This window comes from Taurulus bubalis (assembly GCF_910589615.1).
Source record: "Taurulus bubalis genome assembly, chromosome: 12".
Classification (NCBI taxonomy): domain Eukaryota; kingdom Metazoa; phylum Chordata; class Actinopteri; order Perciformes; family Cottidae; genus Taurulus; species Taurulus bubalis.
Window position 1 is genome coordinate 19,224,250 of NC_136600.1, and position 20,373 is coordinate 19,244,622.

General features: G+C 40.3%; 3 protein-coding genes across 3 annotated transcripts; 1 reads left to right on the forward strand and 2 right to left on the reverse strand.

The window, feature by feature from the left end:
- Positions 1 to 1,771: 1,771 nt before the first annotated feature.
- Positions 1,772 to 10,578, reverse strand: tmem67 (transmembrane protein 67; the record flags this gene model as incomplete). Its single annotated transcript, XM_079227924.1, is given in 29 exon segments — positions 1,772 to 2,058; positions 2,141 to 2,283; positions 2,390 to 2,492; positions 2,645 to 2,752; positions 2,865 to 2,981; positions 3,081 to 3,197; positions 3,284 to 3,364; positions 3,506 to 3,646; positions 3,741 to 3,880; positions 3,986 to 4,085; positions 4,193 to 4,279; positions 4,568 to 4,666; positions 4,758 to 4,856; positions 4,974 to 5,030; positions 5,266 to 5,371; positions 5,467 to 5,587; positions 5,666 to 5,819; positions 5,959 to 6,024; positions 6,302 to 6,388; positions 6,522 to 6,630; positions 6,744 to 6,898; positions 7,258 to 7,320; positions 7,414 to 7,485; positions 7,585 to 7,648; positions 7,857 to 7,956; positions 8,116 to 8,206; positions 8,338 to 8,426; positions 10,330 to 10,557; positions 10,560 to 10,578. Coding segments are annotated over 29 exon segments (2,997 nt in total). The 3' UTR covers positions 1,772 to 1,977.
- A 1,715-nt stretch (positions 10,579 to 12,293) lies between these two features.
- rbm12ba (RNA binding motif protein 12Ba) lies at positions 12,294 to 13,982 on the forward strand (the record flags this gene model as incomplete). Its single annotated transcript, XM_079227311.1, has 1 exon — positions 12,294 to 13,982. One exon carries the CDS (start codon positions 12,294 to 12,296, stop codon positions 13,980 to 13,982), a length of 1,689 nt encoding a protein of 562 aa, XP_079083437.1.
- Positions 13,983 to 14,462: 480 nt separating this feature from the next.
- On the reverse strand, positions 14,463 to 20,296 carry LOC306745265 (uncharacterized protein). Its single transcript, XM_079228018.1, has 12 exons — positions 20,241 to 20,296; positions 19,868 to 19,962; positions 18,373 to 18,403; positions 17,319 to 17,396; positions 17,082 to 17,221; positions 16,865 to 16,990; positions 16,151 to 16,196; positions 15,986 to 16,054; positions 15,501 to 15,904; positions 15,313 to 15,417; positions 14,991 to 15,093; positions 14,463 to 14,810 (listed from the first exon to the last, which is right to left on the reverse strand). The coding sequence occupies exons 2-12, from the start codon at positions 19,940 to 19,942 to the stop codon at positions 14,767 to 14,769; spliced, it is 1,221 nt and encodes a 406-aa protein (XP_079084144.1). The 5' UTR covers positions 19,943 to 19,962; positions 20,241 to 20,296; the 3' UTR covers positions 14,463 to 14,766.
- Positions 20,297 to 20,373: the final 77 nt, after the last annotated feature.

The window sequence follows — 20,373 nt, forward strand, 5'->3', positions numbered from 1 at the left end:
ATATTTCTTTGTGTTTTTAATAAATAAAATAAATATATATATATTAATATTAATTCGAAATCAATTAAATCTTCTGTTTCTGATAGGTCCGTGTATCGTTTGTTTTATAGCTTAAAGTAATACCATGTTTGTTCGTTTTCGGTTTGAAACCAAAAACGAAAAAACGGGAAAGCACAGCCGTTTTTTCGTATTTTTCCTATAAATCCTTCTTTTGTTATTTTCTTTGGAAGAGAGACAGGGCAGGGCAGGTGACCGGAAATACAAAATAAAAGCCACGGCAATAGAAGGATTGTATGCAAGACATTTTATTTACAGTCTATGATGCAAACACATACCACGGTAACATTTTAAGAAAATAAATTAGCTAATCAATATGAATAAATAAGGCTGGGCCGATGGGAGCATGTTAGCAACAGTAGTTGATTACAGGCAGTTTAATATTCATGTATCCATGTACACCGCAATAATCAAGTGTCAATTAATCGAACACAGTTCGTAATATAGTTTATAAATAATAATACATAGTCATGTTTGTGTGTAGGGTTGTTGTCATATGTATTTTTCCATCTTATTGTGCTGGTTCTTGTGGGGCAGCAGAGCAGAGCATGTATGAGGAAACGCAGTAAAAGAGTAAGTGTTTCCCCTTTCTACCAGTAGATGACACTGTAAGTGTATTAAAACCATAGATTTAGTTATATTAGCTTGTGTCTTTGATAATTATCTAGGTTATTGATACAGATGTATTTAATGATGCTGTTTATTTTCTTTGATATTTGATGTTTAATGGCAGACACCTTCATCTGCACACTATTACCACCTTTCTGCATTATCCCAAATTCATTGTCCATTGTCATTGTTCTTATGTTCATATATATTATTTGATAAATGTTAATGTTGATGTTTAGTTTTTGTGTACTACTCTTGTTGTCTTTAATGCCTTTTTTTAATATTTCTCTTGTTTATTTGTATATCATATGTACAACGAGAGCAATGTGTAATCGGAGTCAAATTCCACGTATGTGTACACACACACATGGCCAATAAAGCAATAAAAATTTACATCAATCGCCCTCGGCCTGGGCCTCCACGCAGGATCTTGCCTCGTCATATCGAGGATCATGAGAAAGGTGAGGGATCAGCCCAGAACTACACGGGATGAACTTGTTAATGCTCTCAAGACAGCTGGGACCAGTCACCAAGAAACCCATTGGTAACACACTACACTGTAATGGATTAAAATCCTGCAGCGCCTGCAAGGTCCCCCTGCTCAAGAAGGCACATGTACAGGCCGTCTGAAGTCTGCCAATGAACACATGAAGGCTTGGGAGAAGGTGATGTGGTCGGGTGAAACCAAACTCCAGCTGTTTGGCATCAACTCAACTCGTCGTGTTTGGAGGAAGATAAATGCTGACCATAACCGCAAGAAGACCACTCAAAACCTTCAGGATTTGGAGAGGATCTGAAAGAGGAGTGGACCACAATCCCTCCTGAAAACCTGGTGAGCAACAAAATTAAACGTCTGACCTTTGTGCTGCCAGCAACGGTTTCTCCATCAAGTACTGAGTCATGTTTTGCGAGGGGATCAAATACTTATTTCCCACAATCAAATGCAAAGAAATGTATAACTTTTATATGGTGTGATTTTCTGGATTTCTTTTTTGATATTCTGTCTCGCACTGTTTAAATAAACCTACCATTACAATTACAGAACATTCAAGAAGAAGTTACGTTTTATTAAACTGACCTTAAAACAAAACTCAAAACTCAAAACTTCAAAATCTCAACATTTTAATTAATAAAAACATTGTAATCTTTACAAAAGAAATATTTACAGAACTATATAAACAGTAGCAAAAATACTGCATATGTAAAATAAAATAATAAAAAAAGGATAAAAAAGAGCTGCACAAGCTGTAAACATCCTTGATAGGAATGCCACTAAACAACACTGACACCAACAATTACCTAGCAGGGAATTTATATCAGAAATCTCTCATCCACCAGAGTCTTGCTGACAAGGTTCTTCCTTCCCAGAGTGTTACGAATCAAGCGAAATATCTGTTATGAATGAGATGATGTTCAAAACATGTTCTTTTTAGCACAGGGAAGGCAACATAAGGTATATACATCAAGTACTTACCATTTGCTGTACACATGTAAGCACAGCTGCAAGTACAAAGCTCTGAGATCCAAGGTCGACGACACAGAAGAACAAAGTGTCAAAGATCAGCAGCGTGGCCTCATTTCCATAAAACAGCACATCACTGAAGGAGTGGGCCTCATCTGCAGTGGGAAAAGCAAACAGACGTTATATACACGTCATATAAATTCACTTTTTGTATATAGACAAACAGAAATGTACGGCCTGTCTGGGCCAAGAGGTCATTACCATTGTAAAAGATGCTTTTTTCACTGGGTTCAAGGAACTCCATCCCTATGATCCTCTCAAACATCAACTTGTCCTTCACTATATAGTCCATGTCAGGATGCGCCTGAGGAAATAGCACAACGTTAGAGACAGAACAAACTCAGCCTACAGAGATAGTCAATGGTAAGAACCCATATACTTTACGATCTAACAACAATCAAACTCGGCCGGGTTCAATGTGCTTGTGTGTGTGTTTATATGTGTATTTGGACAAACATGGTCTATAATGGATCCCAGGAAGTGGTTCATGGTCTGGTAGCCTCTGGCCCTCTGCTCAAACTGGCTAGCCGAGCTTCCGTCTATCAGCCGGGATGGTCCGTGCCTCTGAAGCACAAGAGACAAGCAACCATTTAAATTGAAAATGGGGAGTACATTTTCTCTTTGATTAATAGGTAGCTCAATCATTAATGAATAACACAAAAGAGAAAACACAGACCTGCTCGATCTGCTCCCGTATCCTGTCATAGTGCGACCGCAGACGATTGGTGAGAGACACCTGAAAGGTCTGGATCTCTGTGTTTGGAAGTAGACCTCTCTGACCACACAGGGACTCCTTTAAAACAGAAAAAGATAAAAGATACAACTTAAAGTCCACAATGTCATGGATTTCCTACAATTGTTAACGCAACAGGTATTCTGTTGGTGTACCTACCGATTCTCTGTTCAGGTTGTTGTTCATTTCCTCCATGTTTGTATCTGCATGTCCATGCACTGAACGTCCGTGAATGTAGTAGCCAAAGCAACGGTAAGATAACAGCAACACAGAAATCTTTATAGAAACATGGACAAAATACACTTCTGTAAAATGACAGATGCATGTTTAAAATACCTGCTAATATGCACATTGCTACTTACATTACTGATGGAGCAAAGATCTACAAACTGACGGATTTTGTCCTCCACAAAGTGCTCATGAAACACAGTGAAGAAAATCACCTGTAAAGACAAGTGATTATCTTTTAAAGGAGCACTCCACATTCGTACTGTATATAGTATTTATCTCATTTCTTAAAAGAAAGACAGGAAGAGGTGAGAAATCAAAGGGGCGTGAGATAAGAATGACTAATAGCAGCTTACCTGTAAAAGTCCGATGCAGAGCCATAGCGTGGCTGCCAGACCGTAGCGCAGCATCAAGCTGTATGAGGGCGTGTATGCCTGCGAGGAGCGCTGTAAAGTTGGCCAGGGGTCCCTCAGGGCCAGGTTAGAGAAACCAAGCACCTGAACAATACGGGCGACATGTCAGCAATGAGGAAAAGAGAGATAGCAAAAGCTGTACAAACAATAAAGAGCAGTGTGCTGTTGTAAGATGTACTTCAAGAAAGAAGAGCACAGCCATGATCTGAAAAGTTGGGCTGATCTTGCGGATGGTCTGGATCTCGTTCCATTCATTGGCCACAAAGTAGGTTCTCCAGATGCTGACCGCAGAGGGGTCACGTTTCGGCTCAACAGCAGCTGAGCCAATATGGTGAATGGGATAAAAAAAAGAACTTGGATAATTTGTTTTTATGAAGACAAAAGAATACAAAATACAAGCTCCAGATAAATATATATTTGTACCTTGCACAGTTCTATTAGTTTTGCTTCGGGGCCTCTCCCAGTCTATAAAGAATACATCAGTTGACACCTGAAGGATCAACTTGTGCAGAAACTGGACAGCCTGGATACAAATACATAAAACAATAACGTTTCAATATTTCGAAAAGAAGCACCCTATCTAGCTTTCAAAAACAATACTGCTCATTTTTGTTATCGTACGTGTCTAACCTTGAGAGCGAAGGCACAACCAATGTAAGTCACAAACTGCTCCTCCTGAGCAGGTAATGGTAACAGCACAGATACAAACTGTTGGGCCTAAACAGACGCAAACACAAATTAATCACATGAAGCAGCCAATAATAATCACAACTAAATCTATGCATTGAAAAAAATGTTCAGGCAAAAAAGGTAAAGGAGGAAAGCGACTTGCCTTTAATGTCTAAAGAGTGCAAAGAAGAAGAAAAAGAGTTAGAAGTCCGAGACAAGAGAAACACTATTTGTGTTTGGAAAAGAAATACAGTTTAAATAAAAGGAAAGGAAAAAGGTACAGACATGAGATACATACTGATGCAAACATTACAATCCAGAAGGAATCAGACTAACCTTGTAAAAGATGAGCCAGTAAAGTCCAGTTCCCACAGTGACGGCAAAGAAAACATTGGCCAGATCTCCGGCATAAAACAAAAAAAACGTCAACATCGTCTGAGGCAGAAAAGAAGAGAGGGACTCGCATTACTGCCAACCTTTACACCGACATAAAGATTGACGTTATGAGATGTTAAAGATGCAATACCTTCACATCAATGAGGGGCGAGGCAATTCTCCTCTTCCAGCTGACTGTCTTCAGCAGAGAGTAGAGGACGGCCACACCACCCATCACACCTAGAGCCATCTATGCACACAAACATATCAGAGCCACAGGTGATACTGTATCACTGTAAAGAACTTAGCCTTTATCTGTCATAGTACACCATTTAACAATAAATGTTTCATTAGTACTTCTACTCACATCTGTTTTTATGCGAGCCTCATTCTGATCCATCTCATACTCCACAGCAAACGTTGTCTAGAAACAGATGAATGAATTCAATGCAATAACAAACCAAAAGCTTGTTTGAGATAAACAAAGACAACAACTTATTTGCCATTATTCTCTTAATAACTAGCCTACGAACAAAAACAGTCTTACTTCAACTTAGTTTTTGAGAATGAAAACGTCAGCTGACCGTGTGTGTGTGTGTGTGTGTGTGTGTGTGTGTGTGTGTGTGTGTGTGTTTGGGCGTGTGTGTGTGCAAACTCACAGTCACAGTTTGTGTATTGATATCTGTGATGGCAACGTCCGTGTAGGTCACAGTCAATAGAGGAGGAAATATCTGTCCTTCTTGGGTTCGTGGAACTAGCTGTAAACTACCAAACGCATTTGATTGAAAACATCACCACGTCAGAAGGCAGTAACAACTTTCTTTCTTTTTATCATGGAGGTGTGCACATTGGAAACCCACCTTATTTTGACACTGCTAGCTATACGGATGACTTTGGGCAGGGAACTCAGGCTTTTCTCTCTTCCACTCAGCGTGTCAACAACAAACATACGCCGAGAAAGGTACCAGTTCTTTATGCTCTCTGTACAAGGACAAAATATATATTAAAAGAAATTGCGCACACACACACACATTCACATTATAATAATTGAAATTTCACCTTGATTGATGAACCGCCCATTGTATTGCTGGTTATAGACCAGTGTAGGCAGGGGGAGAAGTTTTCTGCTTTCTGATCCACCAAGGTCCATAAACACATCATAGAACAATGGCTCGGGATGAGTACCCAACAGTTCTGCTACTGAGAGAACACACTATACACACACACACACACACACACAAACACACACACAGACACACACACACACATAACGTCACAGCTTATATTACAACTTGGCATTGAAAGAGCGTTTGTGCGCAATCTCTGCGCTAAATGAAAGAAGAAACACTCACACTTTCTTGGTATGCAGTTCCAAAGCTGAAGGCTGCAGCCTGTTTGGTGGTGGTTTCTGGACAAAGCTAAAATAGTGGAAAAGAGGTGAAAGTGAGTATTAACCATCATCCCATCTTTTTTATACTTGGTATGAACCACAAGAAAATCATTTATAGTAACAACTGATAACTTTGTGTTCTTAACTTGCACTTGAGTGGATGCATATTGGCTAACAATGACATGGCCCTACAACCTATCTATCAGGGGAAATCAAGCCATTCTTCACGTTTTATAACAAGGTACAATGCGTTAGTGTATTCAGACACTTTATCCCATTTTCTCATCAGTCATCTGCCAGCTTACCTGGAGATTACCTCCTCCTATTGGTTCCCATCTGAGGAACTCTCCTCTGACATTATAGACAGCAGCAAGCAGCTTAATGTCAGTGTTCTGTCAGACAAACAATATTGTTTGTCAAATTACAATAACACAAACGTTTTGGTAACATTTCAGGTTTGCTGCACAATTTGTAGAATCATGAAACGATCTGATTTTATTGTGATAACTGGAGGTTATCACTTACCTTGTTTCGTCCTCTAAAACTGACTGCAATGGGAACAGGATCGGTCTGAAGCACTCGACTGGCCAGCCCCGGTTCGTCTCCATAGTAAAGCCATGGCAGATTAACTCTCCTGGAGACAGAGTAAGCAAATTACAGTATAGGGAAATTAAACCTTGTTAGTTCCATTAATAATTTGAAACGCTAGAACAATATATACGTATATGCCGTGATAGCATTGATTACCAGTAGGAAATGTCTTGCGTTGAGCTCAAAGCAGCTCTAGATCTGAAGATGGTGTTAAAGAGGCCGCAGGCATCGGTGGAGATGCCACTGAAGGAGTGCATGTTCATTACACACATGTTCCCAAGAGCCTGACAGGCCGTCAGGTTGGAGAAGACCTGTAACCACACAACTTGTTTATGCACAGGAGCTGAAACACACACAAAATGAAGTAAACATCCTGTCCTCATATTACTGAACTGTCATTTGGAGCTACAAGCACACCACACAGCACATTCCATTTGTTTTCAAAGCTGTTTGAACAAGAAGAAAACACATTTTGGATACTTACATTACATGTGCATATTTATTTGATATATTATTTTTTCAATATTTTGATGGTTACGTGTTTATGATTTGTCATAAACACAGCTATCACAATGAGAACTATGACAATAAAACCACAACACAACATCATAAAATATCACACAATATCATTATTTTTCAATGTGAAACATGGAATAAGACGTGAAATTACAAGGCAGGCTGCTGACGAGGAGTACAGGTTTTTGACGAACCAGGCAGACTGGACACTGAACTTCTGCAAGGAGAACAGAGCAGAAAACCCAAATCGGAAATACGTCAAAATAAACAAAAATGAAGTGAGCAAGCGATAGAGGAAAAGGAGACTCACCAACTGAGCATAGTTGACACTGGGATTCACATTGGTGGAGAGACTGCCGGGAGGAAAACATAATCCTCCTGCCTGGAAAATCACATGCCAACCATCAATGACACGCGTGTTGTTTGAGTCTCTAACTGAACGGTGTGTATGGAGGAGGGTATGACGGTCAGCAGAACTCACCAGGACATTAGGAGGGTTACACACACAGGAGGTGTTCATGTAGAAAGCCTGACATCTCTCACACCTGAAACATAATTTTCGAGACCGTTTTCTTTTTTTTCTTCAAAAAGTTCTATAATGATGGCGTTGATGATGTTGAACCCTTCCTGCCTGCTAAATACATTTTAAATTCCACAGGCATGATTGTGCTGTGAACTACTGAACTTACTATAATGTGTAAATTAAATTTATTTTACAGGACAGTAGCTAGATAGTTTGGTGTTGATACGTACCGGTCTCCACTGGGGTTTGGGACAGACAAAGCAGGGGAGTTTCCATTACACATTTCACAACTGGCCTCATCCAAAAGGTTTCCATTGACATCTCTCTCCACTGAAAAAAACAGTCAATATTCAGCCATTAATACATAAAATACACAATAAATATCCTAATGCCTCGTGTTCAATTTTCAGCAAGCATATCCAACATCAACTACCATTAATCAGAAACATTCTTGCAATTCATAAACAAGTCCTGTAATTGGTGACTCACCCAGGATATTGCCTGGTGGGCACTGGCACTTCCCCTCATCATTGACACTGCTTGGACAGCGAATACACCCAAACCCATCTTTAATTACTCCCTGTAATGAGAGACAGCTCGTAAAAAAAAAAGCATGAATACAATTGGTATGAGAAGCTGTATAAGGAATGTGACTGCACTATAATGTGAGATGAACAGCAAATAAGGACATTATATGTGAATTGCACGTACTGGTCTGTCAGTGGGACATTGCTGACAAGTAATGGATGCCTTGTCAGTGGTGAGAGTTTGGTACCCAATCTTGCAGATGCAGCTCAGTCCTGCAAAAAGCCAGTGAAAAGTGAAAAGGATGTTTTACAGTGTACAATTCTGAGATATTAGTTATGCCAGTTCTACATTTTTGTTAAACTTTGTTTCCTGTCTTAGTTTGAAAGTCCTCGCCTCTTCTGTCATCTTATCTTGCTTTACTGTCTGCCTTTGTTTGTTTCCCGCTTGTGTGATTAACTGTTCGAAAAACAGAATAACCAGAAAAGCATGCTGACTTTCATACTGAAAAATGCAATCGCATTTTTGTCATACTAAGTAGTATGTATAATGAATTGCATATTGTCTGCCTCGCGCTTATTAGTTCCATCTGTTGCTCGTTAGCCCGACTGTCACCTGTCCCTCGTTATCTCCCTCTTTTCCCTGCTCTTCTTGTCTTTTGTCAGTTCGTCTTTGTTGTAACATGGAGTTTTGTTTACTTCCAATATGTTCCTGCCTGCTTTAAAGACTCTCAGCCTATAAACTTTGTCAATAAAAGTATATTGATTGTTTCAGCCTATCTTTGAATCTACATTTGGGTTCTTCTTGCCTGTGCTGCTTCTTTAGCTATGACAAGATGCATGTTTCTTCTTAATGGTAATAAAATAATAGTAATAAAAACAGAGTATTTCACTGACACAAGGCTATGAGGGAAAGTAAGGTCACTGTCAACGTCTAGCAATGATGCTAATGATGATCACCATCTTTCTGATAACTAGCTGCTATAATTCACTCCCAAGAGTAAATGGCACGAAGTAATCCAAGGTCATTTAACATGTATTATTAAAAGCAGAGTGAAATCCTCGGAAACTCCTGCCAACCAGTATAAAACATCCTTTTTTACTACAGCACTTTTCTTCTCTCTAGCCTGACCTATTTGCACCGAAGACAGATTGTCAATAGAAATGTAGAAACAGTACTTTGATTCCACTGGATAACAGATGAGTAGGAGAAGTAAAAGTCACAGAAACTGGGCTAGCTGCAGCCTAACATAAAGATTTTCTGGAAGATACCTGAAGAGAAGAACTCTTTGTTCAAGACTTATTAAATTAAAGTGCATTGTTAATGTTCTTATGTGAATTTGATTTAATTCCTGTTAGACCCTTGTTTAAGTAGGTCATATATGTCTTGCTCTCTCTTGATTTCTAACTTCACTACTCTTTGGCCTTTAAATGATGAGGATGCATTTAAGACAGCTGAGGGGAAGACTTGTGGGAATAAAACCCACTATGGCTGTTTAAACTGTAGGTGGGATAGATGTTGCCATATAAGACTAGCTTTAGACATGTAAAGGACAGTCAAGAACCATGGAAGCATCATGTTTTCCATTGCTATGTTGCTAAAGTGTTGGTAGATATTGCATCAGTAATATTTAAACATAATGTAAAATGGGAAGACCTCTGCAAAATACAGTTCATAATAATGCTTACTTAATGTATTTGTTGGATATAATCAATGTATCAAGTAGGTATTTACCACACATCCTGGTTTCTCAGTTATGACAATGTTGCTGCTTTCGTGATAGCCGAATATATTTTGGTTTTGAAATGTTGGTCAGACTAAAGAAGCAATTTAATGACATCCTTTTTGTAAATGTGATGGGAAATTGTTTCTGTTTTCTGACACTACATAGACCTCATTTAACAGTTGTTTCAAGTTCTGAACTGATTTTAATGTCTTAGCTAAATCTGGCGCGGGGGTCTAGGTTACTCCTAGCTAACCTAGGGTCTACTCCTAGCTAACACTAACCCCGACCTGAGGGTCTACTCCTAGCTAACGGCTATCCGGCTCGTTGACGAGGCTGACTACCTCACAGTTAGCTAAAGTAAATGTGTTTTAAAGTAAGACTGATCACTTTTGCTGTAATATCCTCATCGATAAATCCCTTCCTTGTGATGTGGTGTGAAGATGGTAGCCGACCTGTTGAGCTCCGTCGTTGATTTGAGCCGCACTTCACACACGAAAGACTCGAGATATCAAAAAAATCTTCCACGCTACAATCTGAAGGAGCCTTGAATGGAATGACATACTGCTGGCAATTAAGTAGATCAATATATATTAACAGAAATACTATTAGAGGCACCTTGTGTCTGTTAACGACAGACGGGAGCGTCCTCCTCGTCGCCATGGTAAACAACGATCTTCCGTTTTACCCACAATCCAATTCATCCAGCGTGATGACGTCCGACCAAAGGAAGGGGTGCGTCTCGACTGTTGTTTCGTGTGAGCCATATTGATTTTAACTTTAGGTATGCAAATTAATACAACTTCAAAGCAAGGAAAATATTGATAGTTTCTGTAAAATTAAAAATAATCATATTGGTTTAGAATAGCCCTTTACTGGAACTAGTAATCTATAGCAGCGGCTCGTTTAAAAGGCTCGACTGCATGCGTTTTAAACTGGAAAGCATTTTCAAGACACAATGGAAACTCATTTTTGTGTTATGTTAGGAATAAAATATAATCACAGTAAATTAGCATTATTAGACACAAAGCCAAATTGTTGTCTTTATTCAACATTTATATAAAATAAGATAATCCTTTATTATCCTTTATAATCCTTTATATTATTAATGAATATTCATAATAATTTGAGTGCTTGATAAGGAGGAAGGGAAGAGAGATATATGGTGTGAACTGATTCTGAGTGTCTGTTAAAATGCATCACTTTTTGATTCAAAGTTAAGGCAAAAGTATATTCACATTTATAACCAAAACAATACAGATTGAGTTTGACGGATACATGGTCATTGGTAAATCATTTATTTGGGCTCTGACTAGGTTAATGATTACAGATTATTTTGGTCTGGGTAAGGTTACTGTTCCACAGTGAGTCATAAGGGACTTTTGACAGGAAACAAAAGCTTTGCTACGAAGACGTTTCACTTCCTTGACAGAGGTTGCATGTTTGCTTCAGGGAGAGAGAAACACGTAAGTAATGAAACCAATTCATTAATTACTATTTAACATATACTTGAGTTACATTATCTAAAAAGGAGTAGATAAGATTATGAGAAGCATCACAAAGCCGGTTGGACTTTGTGTGTGGTGGTGCCAAATATAATATGCTCTCTAAGTGCCAGTTGTTGGCTGAATCATCTTTACTCTTGATAGTGAGATATTTTGGGCTCTGTCCTTTTTTCTTTTTTTATTGTTGATCTGAAGGTTACATTATTTGCTGACTTATTACCAATATGTTGTGTAGAAGAAAATGCATTTGTCTTCCACTGGAAATATGTGTGATTGGGTTTATGGTTAAATTAGCAGTGTGGACAAGAAACAATTTGATAAAATGTATGAAAACACATATATAATTGCTGTCACAAACTGGATACATTAGTTTATGAGTGTAGTGCTGATTAAAGCAAGAATCCTCATCAAATGTTGTATCATTTCTAATTCAGCCAGAAACAGAAGTAACCTTTTAGAGTATTGTCCTGACTGCGGCTCACACTCCAGTCCAGTAGGTGGCGCTAACGTGCGTCACACACATTGCCAGGAACGTAAAGAGACGGGAGAAGAACACGCTGGGAAACCGAGGGAAAGGTACGGATAACCGCGCTCATTGCGCAGTTTGGACAAAGAAGTGAGAGGTGAGGAAACTGGTAAACTTCTCTTTCCGCGTGTAGTGATGGCTAGCTAGAGACATGACATAGCCCCTGCAAACACATTAATTGTACATGTCTGTGGTGAGTATGTGAGCACGTGCCACAGAGGGGAGAAACTTATTTTCAACATGTTGCTGAGTTCTCGTCTGCTTCCAGTGCACGTGTGTATTTTCGTGCTTTGTCTCTTGGAAAAACCGCAACATTCATCATGTTACTGCTGCATTTTTTACTAATGTTGTCTTACTTTTCAGACACCACGTGGCCTGTTGTGGAAAAATGACCATAATCCTGCGATTGCAAGGCCTGGATATGAAGGCAGGTACTGAAGATATACGGACATTCTTTAAAGGCCTTCACATACCTGATGGTGGAGTGTACATAGTGGGAGGACGTCTCAGAGAGGCTTTTATTGCGTTCACCACTGAGAGAAATGCCCAGCTTGCCATGCGGTACACTGATAATTTCCTCAAAGGGTCTAAAGTGATTCTACACATAAGCAGCATGGCAGAGCTGGAGCAAAAACTGAAGTCATCGTTAAAGAGGAAGAAACTCTCCACCATGCAGCCCACTGTGAAGAGACCTCGGTCAACTACAGATGTGAATGTGCTACCTTTGAAAGCACATCCTCTTAATCCAAATACTGCGAATCTGCCTCCGCCTCTTAATCCTGAAATTGCGAATCCACCCGCCTTAAATGAACACTCGCTTGATTCCAATACGGCCTTTCTTCTTGGGATTTGTACTGTACTTCAAGGTCTCCATTCATCCCTTCAAAGTGAAAACAGTGTTGCAGTGCCAAGAGTTGATTTTCCCAAGGCCGACGGCACGGATGTGTGTGAAGAAATAAGGACGCAAAAGCAAACTCAGGACTCGAGGCCAGGCTACGTCCGGCTCTTTGGTTTGCCAGCCTGCACTACAAAAGCGGACATCTGCCATTTTCTCAAAGGGCTGACGGTACAGGAGGTCATAGTGAATGTTGAGTTGGGACGTAGCCACATCTGCCTTGTGAAGTTTGCAAACCAGCAGGACGAATGTGATGCTCTCCACTTCAACCAACAGTCACTGGGCACCATCTGTGTGGAGGTACGTGGAGCTACTGAGAAGATGTGGACCAGTGCGCTGCAAGAATGTGAAACCGCTTCTGAAGTCAAGAAGAGCGTGACACTCAAGCAAAGCCCTCTGGGGGGAATTGTAAACCACACTGAAAAAAGCAGGTCTGCACTGCAGCTCAAGAGGAGAGCAGTCAACCAGTTGCCATCTGAATCACCAAAAAAGCCAAGCCGGCCTATGGAGTACATTGTCATGGTCACTAATATACCCAAAAGTATGACCAAGACTGAAATAAAAGAATTGTTTAGATGTCCAAACATTGCACACCACAAAGTACAACATCTGCTTGACAAAGACGGCATCAGAACAGCCACCGCGTTTCTTATTTTTAACCGCACTGAGGATTACGAGTATGCAATGAATCTCACTGGCTGTCATGTGGGCTCTGATGCCATTGAGGTCTCATCAATCACAAAACAAATAATGTGGGATATGATGGCCAAAAAACATCACAGAAGTCTTAAGCAATGTCCGAAGACCCGCACAAAGAAGGACAAACCAGATCGAAAGAGTAAATCGGATCCATTCGAGACACCAGAAGAAACACCAAACATAAACCCGGTCCCAGCAGCCAAAACATGTCTGTTTGTCAGAAACATGCCTGCAGATGTACAGAAAGGCCATATCCAAAGACTTTTTAGGAAATACAAAGTGAGGGAGGATAATATCGTCTCACTGCATGATGGTTATGGCAAAGGTATTGGTGAGGCTGTGGTTCAGTTTAAATCGCAAAAACTGGCTTCACTGGCTCAAAGGCTCCATGGTCAGGACTTCCTGGGGGCAAAGGTGCTCCTCACCCTCATAAATGTGATGCAGATGGAGGACATCTTGGCAAGAAATGTTTCAGGAAATTGAACATTATTGCTCAAAGGCAGACAGACACTGGACAACGTTTGATTCTGACTATATTTCCATCAAATTTGCCCACAAACTGTACTTCTGCTTCATAGCATCAACCAACAGAGTCTTAACAATCTGTCTGAACGTTTCCATTCATTGAAAATAAATGTTTTATAGCGCATTTAACTGCTCAGTGATATGCTTTTATACGGCTATACATCTGCAACGTTCAAGCAGGATCCACTTTGAAACTGCTGCTTTTATGCTGCGTAAATCTATGGTAACGGGATAGAATATTTTTTTTTACAATAAAGTCTATGGCAATTATAGACCTGCTTCATCATGTAATCCTGGGATGAAGTTATTTGTGTCCGTTGAAACTTGCTCCCCTAGTAGATAGTGTCCAACACTTCTGGGACTACATTCAGAATGTATTGGTAAACGCATTACATGTTATAACTGAAGAATTTGATTTTAAAGAATAGTTGGATTGACTAGATTTAAAAACACACAATTTCTCCATTTATTTTATTACAACAGGGCCTTGGGAAATGAACAATGGTCATACATTGAGTTCAGTTAAAGTTGCTGAAAACATACACATGAAATTCTGTGTAAAACTTTCAAAGAAATACATCTTCTCATTCTAACAAAGTTAACATTTAAAAAAAGCAAAATTAAGAAAAAGAAACTGCCTAAATACATAAACAGTTCAACAAAATGAAAGTTTGACTCCCGCACAGGCATGCTTGAGGCAGACCGAGGGATGAGAAGATTGAGGCATCGCATCTTGGGATTGTCATTTGTAATACCTGGAAGGACCATCGGAGTACCTGGGTGGACCTGCAGAGAGATGCCATGCCAAAAACACAATCAAAAGACGGAACATAGAAAGATGCTTCACATACTTTGTGTCTTGTGTTATTTTAAATATGAGCAACTGAGATACGAATCAACACATGCCAATACACAACCGCTGCATGGAAAAGATAAATAAAAGTTGATGGGAGACTGTTTACACACCCAAGAGACTATTAGAAGAGAATCGGTCGGTACTGCTTAACATTCTGGGGGTTGAAGAGGAGAAGCCTGTGGAGCTCATTGACGAGCTGTTCAGACTAGGACCCTGAGGAGGAAGTGAAGACAGAACATTTAGGTGGACACAATGAACATGTTGCCAAATACACAGTTACTCGTTTCAATCAACTAATGAGAGAATTCCACTACGGAATCTGAACACATGCAAATCTGGGTTTCTGAGCTAGATCAAATTAAAAGGATTTATCTTTTAACAGTTGGTTTTACATATGAGAAACGGACTGTTTGAGTAAAACAAGCTCCATACCCTCGATACACTCCTCAGTCGGTACTCCATCAGCACATCTGTCAGTTTCTGTGTCACCTTCAGCACCAGCTGTGCGTCATTCTCATTCTCTATCTGGAAGGTATCCTAAAAATACATTTTGAAAAGTTACTGTATGTAACAGACACATTAGTTAAGTTCTGGAGGAACCTGAGGAAGGAGACACGTACCAGGTAAGAGAGAAGTGTATTAGAGCGGGTGCTACTTTCTGGAGCTGCTCCCATCAAGCCTGGCCTCTCCAGTGGCTTGTCCATCGGTCTGTCCAATAAGCTAGTCCGGTACTCGGTGTGCATCCTGCCTGGGTTGTCCTCGAGATGTCCACTCCTTCCATAGCCATCTCTTCCACCCCCTGGACCAAAGCCATCTCCATGCCCAGCTGGGTGATGACCCATACCATCTGGGAAAGGTCTTCGATCCATACCAGAGCCAAGAGAATCTTGCCTGGTCGGGTAATCAAAGCCACCGAAGTCAGGCTCCCCATAGTCTCCCCCATAGTCTCCCTCTGGATAGTCAGAGAGAAGACCACCCTGAGGAGCAAACTCCCCTGGAAACCTCGGGTCAGAGAACCTGGGACCTGAGCCATTTAAATACAGTTATTCATTAGAAAGCAGGCATACATGCACAGCATTACATAGATGTGTCAATGATGACTCACCAAAGGGTGGTGGTCCCTTTGGTCCCATCCCTGGTGCTGTTGGAGGCATAAATCTAGGAACAGCAGTACCTGTGAGAGCGGGAAAGGACATGAGACGTTCACAACTTAGGTTACCTTCCAACGGGAAATCCTTTCTTACTAAACTATTTCATAGCAGAGACTTACGGAGTCCTTTAAAAGCAGGTACTTCAGAGGGCTCCTTCAGCAACACCTGAAAGTCAGGAACAGGCAAATGTCATATCCACAATCATGATGTATAAAATAAATAAACCCACTGCTCAAATATAAACATGCAACATTTTTAGGGTTGAATACAAGTAGAGATGCAACAATGGCAATTTTCTTAGCCGATTCCCATTTCAGGTTATTAATTTGTTCAAACCTGCCAATTTTGCTGAATTTTGCTGACTTTGAAATAAAAAGGTTTCTCAAAGATTGTGAGGACTTTTCGTCCAGGTTACTGGACACAGAGTTCAGATAAACACAAATTACAGTACATCCCACTTTATCAAACATGTGAAAGCTCAGTATACTGCTTCATTATTGCTGCAATGCAAATAAAACCTACAAAACACATACTTGATTGATGTATTTATAATGTAAATAGCAGAATTCTACAATTCACCTCGCAATCGTTTAAATGGAAGGTAAACTGTATTAATTAATGCTGTAATCACTTTAGCGTTGGGATATCCTGCCTCACAGTACCATCAACTACTTTAGTGTCTTGGTGCTTAATACGCTTTCAAGATCATGGATGTTTCACTTTTTATTTCCTCTTCTCACCAGTACTTTGACATTATTTTCCAAAATATTTGCCCAGGAGCATAAAACAAGATTCTTCTGCCATTGCAGAAGTGATACGTGTCCAACACTCACCTTGAGTTGCCCCCTTCCCTCTGCTTTCTCCACCGCAGCTGAAGTTTCTTTAATTGCCTTCCTTACAACAGGGTCTTTGACGGCCTCATCCTCTTCATGTATCACCTTGTCAGGATGGACCTTTTTCTGTGTACAAGGCAGAGAAACATTCAAATAGTACAAGTCATTTTGGAATATTAAGACTTTGAGGCAGATTAAGAAAACCAGCAACACTCACCAAGTATCTGAAACTGTGTTTCCAGCCTTTTACGTGGGCAAGCATATCATGCTGCAAGCGGGAGACAGCACAGAGTTTGCACTGGTAGTGTGGTGGGACGGATTTACTGGGGCTGCGGTACTCCCACACATACTGAAGACCTGCAGACATGGGATGGTCATTAATTATGGGAATTCCATACAGAAACAGAAGGAAGTAAAGTAGAATGATGGGAGGGGAAATAGGCCTTCTGCTTACCAATGACACACTCGGTGACTCCCTTCAACAGTTTGCTGAGAGAGGGCATGGTCTGGATAGATGCCCCTTTGGAGAATACTAGAATAAACAACAGTGGTCAACACGAAGCCAAAGCTTTATAATGATCCACAACTGATAAACGTAAGAGAAACCTGTGATGGTAATAATCATAGTTGAGAAGACAACAAAGTTAACAAATTGTGTTGTGTTCTTGCACTACTTGTCTGGGGATAACCAATACATTTGATTCTGTCTAGATGAACTGAACAACCATTAGAAACCCAAACTCATGTGCGCTTCTCAAGCCTGGGGGAAGAACGGGAACATCAGTTCTTGGCTAACCCCCATGTAGGCCCGGACTGGGCTGCGGGACACCAGCTCCTATGATGCATTGCATCTCACTGTGTCCAACCACAGAAGACTCACGTGTGTCGCGCTAATGAAGCAGTCCAAGTACGAACACACAATAAAATCCTGCATAATCTGCAACAAGTAAGGTTACTTAGATTAAGAAATAATGTATTACAACTAATTATCACTCAAGCCAGTGTAGCACAGGCATCTGAAGAAGAAAAACAGATGACTGCATTCAGCAGTATTCAAATATTTAATGGTGGGAAGAAGAAGAAAAAACAACATCCCAGCACAAAAGTGCATTAAATCAGCAACCAGGCATGTGCGCCGCTGCTTTAAGGACATGTGTCAGTGTCCCGATGGACTAGTGGAGTCTGTGGTGCTGGTCTTTAATGTAGAAACATCTTAGGAGAATGGGTAGACATTTCTAAGATTGTTCAGTATATTTCTTTTGATTCATCTAAGTGTTGAACATAATCTGAAATAGGAAAATTGTGGCAAGATATTGAAATTGTTTTAAAGACTATTTCTGCAGTGGTGGTTTTCACAGACAAAAACTCTGGACAGCCCCCGCTTCTGAGAGTGTGAGTCTGAAAGAGTGGTGAACATGTCACCATCACCCATGACATGAAGCAGGGAAATCAAGATTTCAAGCTTCAACTCTCAGCACTGGCAGTGGCACTATATATAAAGAACTTACCTATATCAGCAGAATGCTGCGGCTGCTTTCTCTGTCAATGGAGGGAATAAACCCACATGAAGGAGAGAGACACATACAGGCATTAGTGACAGGGTGACACTTAACAGAGGACTGAACTCCTCGTCCATGTCCGCCACACTATGTATGCCATAGCGCCAGTATTTTCCTTATTCTCTATGACCTCTGCATCAAGCAGTGGCAGTCAAAGAGACAAGTATGTAAATGACATTTGAATCAAGTAGTCTGGAGATCAGTCTAAATTCTCATTAAATGAGAATGTAGAACAGCAACATTTAAATTACTTGTTTAAAAAAGGGAGGAAATTGAAAGCTTTGATATTCTGAATGAAGGGTACATTTTTTATATTCAAATAGGTCGGCCATATTAACAAACAATTTCCCAGGAGAATGAAATTAAGATGTCTTTGTTTTTCTTCCACTGTTTGTTATGGCCTTACACAAAGTGTGGTGTGTCTGGGAGTCCCCTAAATCTAAGTTTGACTTACTAATATAGCAAACACACAGGATCTGAAACTAACTAAACATTGATCTCCTTTTTAGGAGGAGCAAAGGGAAGGTTCCTTCAATATTTTGTGGCCTGGATTTGGGTTTATCTCTTGCTACCATCATGGCAGTCACCAACCTGAGACATGTATTTCACAAGGGAATATCAAAATGCTGCATGTGCCTCATGAAAGCAAAATATCTGTAAGGCACGTGTTAAATGTAATTAACTTTTACAACAACAAAAAAATCACAAGTTTAACAGAGGGATTTCTTGCACGGAAGTCCATTAATGTGCAGTAATCGCTGCAGAAATAGTCTGCTTTGCAGCTGATTTAAAATTGTATGCAACACTGCAGGTTACAATAAAAAAATTCAATATATATTTTTCAGAGAATCCCTCCAGGAGCGCTGCCGCGGTCTTTATGGTTGTTGTGGACGTGACGGCACTCAGGTGTAAACACTGAGTAACCATTAGACATTGGTTCAGGGAACCCAGGTCACAGCCCACATACAACTAAATGTGAAATCTGAGAAGAAGAAAAAAGTGTAAACTTTAATCAGTTTCAGAACACTGAAGAAATGTTTGCATGGTGAAGCCAACGAAGTGGACTTTGCAAAACTGGTGCTAAGAAACTCCTTTAAACCACAGCAGTGATAACACTGGCCACAGATGTGAAGCCCAGACCACTGAGTGGGGTTTTCATACAACAGAGTGCAAAAAAACAACCGATCCTGAGAGCACAATGGCTGGCACCAAGTCCACGTGCCAAAGGACTGCTGCCGCCTGATTCTCCATCAGGCATCACAACAGCCAGATAGTGTACAATATCACCAATAAGAAGAAAACAATATTCAAAAGGAAATCTCGTTTCCATCATGAGCGGTCAGCATGACACATGTGAGGTAATACGATTAGGTATATTGTTTGTATTCTTGTTGTATTTGTTTGTGCCGTTATTAGTTGCGTACATTGTTATTGTGATACTTACCCTGATATTTCTCTTCTGGTTTGACTGCGGCCCATTTATTGGTGCAGGGTGGTTGACTGAAGCTTGAGCCTCCATTTCCTCAGTTATTCTCTCCTCTGTGGGACAAAGAAGGGGAATCAAAAACATCCACACACCAAATAAATCCCCCTTCGACGTAGAGACATGCTCTTATTCTTATTCTCTATGTTATGTTATCCTCGTTGTAATTGTGTGGTTTCGCTTAATCTCAGGCCCAGGCGAGCCTTCATTTAGCCGCTTCTTGACAACATTACGCTGGTTCTGAACATTATCAAAACAGATCCATACGCCAAAGAACATAAATATCACCACTCGTTAAACAGCAAGACACTAAGCTAGCTAGAACCTAACTTACCCGAGATATTTAATGCAAAATACGAGTTCCCCGAAGCAAACGACCGGCTGAGCAGGAACAGCGCTATAGTGGAAAAAAAATATCCCAAGACCAAAGCGGCTTCGGAGATAATAGGTAGCTGTGCTTTTTGCCA

Coding starts and splice junctions, on each gene's coding strand:
- LOC306745265 (XM_079228018.1), bottom strand. CDS start 19,942: ATGGAGGCTCAAGCTTCAGTCAACCACCCTGCACCAATAAATGGGCCG. Junction 16,197..16,864: donor AGGGAAGGGGGCAACTCAAG/GTGAGTGTTGGA, acceptor CCTGACTTTCAG/GTGTTGCTGAAGGAGCCCTC. Junction 15,094..15,312: donor GACTGAGGAGTGTATCGAGG/GTATGGAGCTTG, acceptor CTTCCTCCTCAG/GGTCCTAGTCTGAACAGCTC.